This window comes from Aythya marila (assembly GCF_965140915.1).
Source record: "Aythya marila genome assembly, chromosome: 18".
In the NCBI taxonomy this organism is placed as follows: domain Eukaryota; kingdom Metazoa; phylum Chordata; class Aves; order Anseriformes; family Anatidae; genus Aythya; species Aythya marila.
Window position 1 is genome coordinate 8,770,687 of NC_139059.1, and position 7,639 is coordinate 8,778,325.

At 60.6% G+C, this 7,639-nt stretch overlaps 1 protein-coding gene across 2 annotated transcripts; it reads left to right on the forward strand.

Annotated features, from left to right (window-relative positions):
* Positions 1 to 64: 64 nt before the first annotated feature.
* Positions 65 to 6,807, forward strand: TRIM47 (tripartite motif containing 47). 2 transcript variants are annotated; one of them, XM_082775159.1, is made up of 6 exons: positions 65 to 990; positions 2,458 to 2,553; positions 2,644 to 2,874; positions 3,409 to 3,604; positions 4,250 to 4,321; positions 5,292 to 6,807. In XM_082775159.1, the coding sequence occupies exons 1-6, from the start codon at positions 172 to 174 to the stop codon at positions 5,915 to 5,917; spliced, it is 2,040 nt and encodes a 679-aa protein (XP_082631285.1). In that variant the 5' UTR covers positions 65 to 171; the 3' UTR covers positions 5,918 to 6,807. The 2 variants fall into 2 exon arrangements, with proteins under 2 accessions (XP_082631285.1, XP_082631284.1); XM_082775158.1 differs by having other exon boundaries at positions 90 to 990; positions 4,247 to 4,321.
* The last annotated feature ends 832 nt before the right edge of the window (positions 6,808 to 7,639 follow it).

Consider the following 7,639-nt stretch of genomic DNA (forward strand, 5'->3'; position numbering starts at 1 on the left):
CCGGTGCCCCCCTCCCGGCCCCGGGGTGCGCAGCAGCGCCCGGAGGGGCCGAGAGCGGCGGGGGCCGGGGCTCCCCGACGGCGGGCAGGAGGCGGAGCGGGCGGGCGGAGCTCGGTTCCCTCCCTCCCTCCCGCCCCACAGCCGCCGTTGGGGCCGCGGGGGCGAGCAGGGATGGAGGCCACCGCCGGGAGCAGCCGGGCGGTCCCCTCCGCCGCCACCTCGGCGGCGTTGAGGCTAGCGCTGGCCGTGCCGGGTTTGCCCGACGGTCCTTTCGGTTGCCCCATCTGCTTGGATATCCTGAAGGATCCGGTGACGGTGCCGTGCGGGCACAATTTCTGCCAGGGTTGCTTGGGGAAGCTCCGGGGGAGGACGGGCCCCCCCGACGGCGGGGCGGCGGCGGGCGGGGCGGCGGCTGCTCGCTGCCCGCTGTGCCAGGAGCCCTTCCCGGCGGCTCTGCGGCTCCGCAAGAACCGAGCCCTGTGCGAGGTCCTCCCGCTGCTGGGGGCTGCCGGCCCCGCGTCCCCCCCCGTCGAGGCGAGCCCAAACCCGAGCCCACCCGGTGCCGGTTCCCCCCCTCACACCGCCCCCAGCCCGCCGATGGCGCCGGGAGCCGAGGAGGAGCAGCCGGAGAGGGGAGAGGAGAAAGAGGAGAAGAAAGAGGAAGAGGAGGACGAGGAGGAAGGGGAGGAGGGGGTTTTGTGCGACGTGTGCCCCGAGGGGGCTCGGGCGGCGGCGGCTCGCTCGTGCCTGGTGTGCCTGGCGTCCTTCTGCGGGGCTCACCTGGAGCCCCACCGCCGGTCCCCGGCTTTCCGAGCCCACCGCCTGGTCGCTCCCCTCCGGAGGCTGGAGGAAGGGCTGTGCCCCCGCCACCTGCAGCCCTTCGACGGCTTCTGCCGAGCCGAGCAAACCTGCGTGTGCCCCCGCTGCCGCGCCCACGAGCACCGAGCCCACGACGTGGTGCCCCTCGAGCGGGAGCGGGAGCTCAAGGAGGTGCGTGGGGGGATGCGGGGGGATGTGGGGGGCCCTGGGGGGATGTAACGGGGCGAGGGTGGGCGCTGGGTGCACGGCGAGGGGTGGGTGGTGGTGCTGTGGGTGCGGCAGGGATGGAATCGCAGCGGGGTGCCATGCATGGGGTGGGCCTTGAACCTTGTTCCCACCTCGTCCCGGTGTGGGGTGCGTGCCGGCGGGGTGCCCCGTGGGATGTGGGGTGGGCTGACCGATCCAGTTGTCCCTTTGGGTTTGGGGGACACGGGCACGTGGGATCTCCCCAGCCCCGCCACCCCGATGGGGTGCCCGCCCTCTCCGTCTCGTTCCCACAGCTCCGTCAAGGAGGTTTTTCCCCGCGCGCTGGCTCCCTGCCCGGCCTCAGCTCCCGCTCCATGAGCCCTTTGTGCTGCGCCTTTTGGCAGCGGGTTTTTTTTCCGTCACTCCCATTCCCAGATGCGGCTGAGTCACCTCCCAGATTCGCACCCACAAACACCCCCAGGGCTCCCAGCATGAGGCCTGGGCACAGGGCAATGGAGCTGGCGGCGTGGTGGCATCGGGGACCTCGGGGGGTTTGCTCATCCCAGGTGTGAACTTGGGACACAGACACTCAGTGGCAGCCCCGAGCCAGCTCCTGCTCCTTCGTGGGCTCTTGGGGCTGCGGGGAAACCCTTCTGATTAGTCATAGGGGCCTTAAAATAGAAAGCATGCATGATCCCAGCTCCTCGGAGCTGCTGGACCAAGACGGGCGCTGCTCAGCGTCACCTCTGCCACCGCTGTCTGCGGGGTGGGAATGGGGGACAGGGAGGGCGGCTGCCCCGGCTCTCTAGGCGTGAACGCTGCAGGGGCCAAGCTCTGGGGGAGAACAGACCCAGCAAAGGGTGCGATGCTCTGCTGGCACCCAAGGGACCTGTCCCCGTGATGGGTAACGGGCTGGTGCTAACAATAGCCCGCCAGGAAACGCCGTGTTCGGACGGTGCTTCCTTTGCAGCAAAACAGCACCCTGTGCTCCCGAGCTGTTTTGCTTTCCCTTTATAAGAAATTTCCAGGGGCCAGGGTGCTCCGTGGCTGCCTCTTGGTTTCTGCACCCGTCCCAAGTGGCTTTTTCCAGCCTTGGCCGTGCAGCTTATTGGTGCTCACTGCAATCACTGCCTGGGAACGAGCGCAATTTTGCTTTCGAATCCCTGGTTTGTTGTTTCAAGCTGAGAGGGCAGCAGGGAGCATGGAGGTGGGCACTGCGTTTTGCAGCCCAGTTGACAGTTTTGCTAGAAGTAATCAAGTGAGAAGAGAGACTTGCAGGTTGGATGGGTTTAGAAGGTTCCAGAAGGAGGAAATGGGGAAAATAACTCATGATCTCCTTGCACCCTTCACCTGATGCCCAAAAGCGAAGTCGTGTGGGCTGCAGATTGGCAGGGTTTATTGCTGGGCTCTGAGCAGGGCACAGAGCTCAGCGCTCACCCTTTGTGCCCGCAGGCCCAGCAAGCCAAATTCCTCAGCAATGTGGAGAACGAGCTGGAGGAGCTGGCCGTCACCATCACGCAGACCAAGAAGATGGTGGAGCTCATTAAGGTGACCACGATGGCCCCGCTCCGTTAGCAGGGGGCCGGGGGGCTCCCCTCCCGCTCCCTGTGACACCAACCCCTCTCTCCCCGTGCTCAGGGTGTCGCCATGAAGGAGAAGGAGCGGGTGGAGAAGCTCTTTGCAGAAGCCTCTGAGGTCCTGGCGACCTTCCAGAAGGAGGTGGCCGGCTTCATCGAGGACGGGGAGCGCTCCATGCTGGGGGAGGTCGAGCTCGACCTCCGCTGGAAGGAGGAGAGGCGAGCCAAGCTGGCCCAGTGCAAGCAAAACCTGCAGAACGTCCCCAGCAAGGACACCGTCTACTTCCTCCAGGTGCCTGGGTGGGGATGGTGGTGAGGGGAAGGAGCTGAAGATGCTGTCTGTTGGTTTTGGTTTCGTTTCATGTGGAGCTGGGTGCTGGCAGCCCCGAGATGGGAGGCTGCAGGGTCTCCTCCCTGTTTGCAGCATCCTGCCGCTGCAGGAGCGGGCTGCCAAAGCTTTTTCCTCCACCACCTCCCTCCTTCTCCAGGCCTCAGGAGAAGCTGATGTGTTGGCCAGGCTCAGTACCCAGGTGTGGGGTCACAGAGGCAGAGGTTGGGGTGCCCCACTGCCCCATCCTGCACCCACCCTGGCCAGGAGAGACCTTTTGGGGAGGAGACGGGCACAGTTGGAGCCCAGCTTTGAAAGGGAGCGAAGAGAAGGCTCCAGGAACACGTGGCCAGGCTCTCCTCCCTTCTGCAAGCCTGATTTCGGGCCAAGTCCTGCGAGCTGCCAGTTCCCAAATCCTCTGGGGCAGGGTGGGGTTGCGGAACAAGAGGCAACTTCGGCGCGTTTGAAACCTCCTGAAATTCTGTCTTTTTGGCTCAGGAGTTTCAAGCCTTAAAAATAGCCATGGAAGACAACCTCTCCCCGGCTCCGAGCTTCCAGAACGAGCTCAACTTCACCAAGTGCACCCAGGCTGTGTGCGCCGTGAAGGACATGCTGTCGGCGGTCTGCAAAAAGCAGTGGAAAGGCTTGCAGGGGAAAGGCGTCGACGGGCTGAATTTGCAGGAGACGGAGGAAGGTTTGTGCCCGCCCGGCCCCTCTGCCCATGGGTGCTGTGCAGGGCACCCAAACGTGTGCCTTCCCCGCGTGGCCGGGAGATGGCTGCGGGCTCGGGGGCTCCTGGAAGCGCTGGCCCCTCTCTCAGGCCCGGTTGCACAATCGCTGCCTGTGCTAACGCCTCCTCCTTGAGGTTTTATGAATTTTTCCACAGAGACCAGAGACTTGAGAGGCAACAAACAGCCTGGGAGTTAGGCAGGGCCCTGCGGGAGGGGGCAAGTGGCCAAAGAGGCCTCCCGTGAAAGGGGACCGTTTCTTCTGGGACAGGAGATCCCCTCATCGGGCGGGCTGTGGTCTCCCAGGGCTGCCAGGGGTAGGAAACCACGGTGGCTGGAGGTTTGGGACTCTCCCTGGCTGCGTTCCCATCCGGGCTGAGCTCCCTCCTGTCCCTCGTTTTCCTGTGGGAATCGCAGCCGGTTCCTTGCCCCCCTGCCTGTCCCCCTGGGGTGGCAAAAGTGGCCTCTGTCCTTTCCTGCGTCTGATCCCGCAGGGAGAGTTGGAGACACGGCCACAGCTCGGGGTGACGCTTCAGTAACACCCTTGGCGGTGGCAGCAGCACTTTTACTGGTGGCAAACCCCTTCCATCCCTTTTATTTCTTCGCAGCAGTGACCGAGTCACGGTTTCCAGACAAGCCGAACAATCCCGCCTGCCTGGAGAGCCGGGATTACTTCCTGAAATGTAAGCGGCGGCCTTTTGCTTTGACACTTGTTGCCATAGCCCATCTCCCCTCGCTCCTCTCCCCACCAGCTCCGTCCCGCTCACCGGGCAGGCGCTGGCCCTGCTGCCGTGCGCCAGAGGAAATATTGCTCAGCTAACGGGGAAGTCTCCTCGCTTTCCTGACAACGGCCCTAATCCGTTTAGGTGATTTTTTTTTCCCTGGCGGTTCTGCCAGAGCAGCTGCCAGGGGGGCTGTAGGCGTGTAATTTCGGCTGCCTTCCAGCCCTGGGTGAATTGGATCCTCGGTTAAATTAGATCGGGGTTTTGTGCCTCTGCCTCGTTGGCTGCAGGGCAGCGGTGGGCACGGAGGGGCGATTTGGGGCTGTGCAAGGAGTTGTGGTGAGGCAGGGAAGGTTTGGTGGAAGGATCATGTGGGAGAGGCGTGTGAATTGAGGAAGCTGGGGGCAAAGGGGCCGCAGCCCAGGGCTGCTCTGCTGGGGCGCTGGGTGAGCAGGTGACGGCGGGGCGAGGAAGAGGAAGGTCTGGAAGAGGGCAGGAGATCAGAGAGCCTCACTGGGGGCAGATGAGGAAGGGAGGCAAAGCTCTCCTGTGCTCTCCGTGGTTGCCCGAAGCCTGCTGTCATGTGGGATGTTCCTTTCACCAGTCTGTCAGGTGGATTCTTGGATGTCTGATAACATGGTCGGGCTCGTTTTGCAGCCTGTCTGCTCTCTCCTCTGCCCAGTAAGCTGTGTTCACCCTGGGCATGGGAATGCCACAGTTTTGAGCCCCTTATCCTCACCAGCTGAAATCAGCCATGGGATTTAAAACCAAGAGGACAGGGTGATGGCTTAAGGGTGCTGCAGAAAATGAGCTGCTTGGGGTTGGAAAGGAGCAGAGGAATTGCTGAACGCTGGAGCAGGGGATCAGAGCAGGGAGGGCTGGGGGGATTTCCTCCCTCATCATCCTTGTGTCTTCTTCCTGCCCTGCACAGTTGCCTTCATCATTGACCTGGACAGCGACACGGCCGACAAATTCATCCAGCTCTTTGGCACCAAAGGAGCCAAGAGGGTGCTTAGCGCCATCCCTTACCCAGAGAGCCCAATCCGCTTCATCAACTGCGAGCAAGTGCTGGGTGTGAACCTCATGAACCGGGGCAACTACTACTGGGAGGTGGAGATCATCGACGGCTGGGTGAGCATCGGTGTCGTCACTGAGGACTTCAACACCCGCGAAGCCTACAACCGCTGCCGCCTGGGGCGCAACGAGAAGTCCTGCTGCCTGCAGTGGAACGGACAGAACTACGTGGCCTGGTTTTGTGGCTTTGAGTCTGTCATCCAGCAGCCATTTTTCCACACGATCGGGGTCTTCCTGGAGTATTCGGAGAAGGCTCTGACCTTCTACGGAGTCAAGGACTCCAAGATGACGTGCCTGCGGCAGCTCAAGTACACCCCTTTGGGGAAGACTCAGGTAAACCCCTTCCAGAACAAGATCAACTACTACTTCTCCTCTCTGTTCTCGTTAAAGCTGAAGCCGGCCTTCTTCCTGGAGAGCGTTGATGCCCACCTGCAGATTGGGCCACTGAAGAAGGATTGCGTTTCGGTGCTCAAGCGCCGGTAACTTCCCCGAGGGACGGGAAAGCCCAGGAGGGTCTCTCCTGCAGCAGGCCACCAGCATCGCTTCCCTCTGTGTGTGTCCAGGGTTGTGGTGGTCCTCTCTCGCCGCAGCACCTTGCTCAGAAGTGCCACTACATCGCAGAATCGAGCCACCTCAGTTGGGAAACACCTTCAAGATCTCCAAGTGGAACCGTCAGCCTGAGTTCCATCACCAGGCCGTGTCGGGGTGCCGGGCTGCCCGCTCCCTCTCCTCCCTACTTGCTCACGCCACCCAGCGATTCGTGTGGGTCCCTGCTTTGTGCCTTGTGTGTCTCCGCCACTTTTCCTAGCGTGGGCTCAGCACTGCCTGCACGCTGCTTCCTGAAGTGCCTTTGCAGCAGCAAGCCCGGCGTGGATGGGGCGAAGCCCAAAGCCTCTCCCCGCGGGGCTCGACACCCATCAGTGCCACAAATGGGAAGCACAGATCTCTGCCTTCCCCTGGCTTTGGGATGCTGTGGAAAAGCCGCGGTCCCGCGTGTGCTGGAGCGCCCGGGCTGTTCCCCACCACAGCCAAACATCCCGGCTGGGAAAGGAGAGGAATGCCAGCACAGGTCCTGCCTTGAGAAACAAAAGGAGCAGCCCAGATCAGTTTTGAGGATGTGTTTTCAGTAAATGCATTCTTGGGGAATTGCTTTCAGAAGCCTTACAGTCAAATTTCCCCTCCCTTTTTTGAGGACCCTGCTATTTTAGGGGAGTTTAACACTGTTGAACTCCCAATTCTTCAAGTACCCTGGGCACACTTGAGCTGTAAATGTACCCCGTAGCTTAGAGAGCTTTTCAAGTCACAAAGAGGTGCTGTGAGTATTCCCAGGGGCAAACAGTGTGTCTTAGGGAGAGCTGTGAGGGAGTGCATCAGCTAAAGGTAAAGTTAGTTATTAAGTGGCGCTTTAAACTCTGGGAATAAGTAACAATTAACAAAAACTACTCTCAAGACAGTGTCCCTTCTGGGAAAGGTGGAAACTTCAGGCTGAGAGGCAAAATGCCCATTCGTGTGTCCTAAAGGAGCTTTTCCAGCTCTGCCCTGAAGACGTTACAGAGGCGGCACAGTGCGGCTCCTGTCTCAGCCCGCCCTGCCTTCCTCCAAGTTTATTTTTTCTGGGATTAGTTGGCTATCTACCTCCTGAAGCTTGCTTTACAGAATCGTAATGCTGTGTAATATATACCTACAGAGAAAATATACTGGGCCAGATTCTTTGCTGGCGTGAATGAGTCAGTGATGACACACCAATAGTCAACAGGGATGGAAAATGTCCCACTTAGCTAAATATACAATAAATATATATATATGTATTCCCCAAAGGATAAGCTGGAAATGATAGTGGTATATTCAAAGGGAGACAGGGAAAAAAAGTGAACACGGGGGGAAAAAAAAGGCAGCCACAAAGCCAAGAGGTTTAAAAGTTCTAGCCACGCTTACCTAACCAGTGAGGCTTGAAGAGCTCCTTTACCCATGCTGCCAGCTCCCGCTGGCATGGGCAGAGGTCCCGGCAAACAGCCACTGCTGTCAGCTCTCAGATTTCTGGGCTGAGGGCTCTGAATGCAGCCTCCCCGTCCCCAGGGCAGGGCTGGAGCACTGGTGCGCAGAGGGGACCGCTGGGATGTGCCCGAAACTGCTCCTTCTCCGCTCCTCCTGAAATGCTGCAGGCGGTGGGAAGTGGGGTGTAGGGCTTCCCGTGAATGAAGGGAA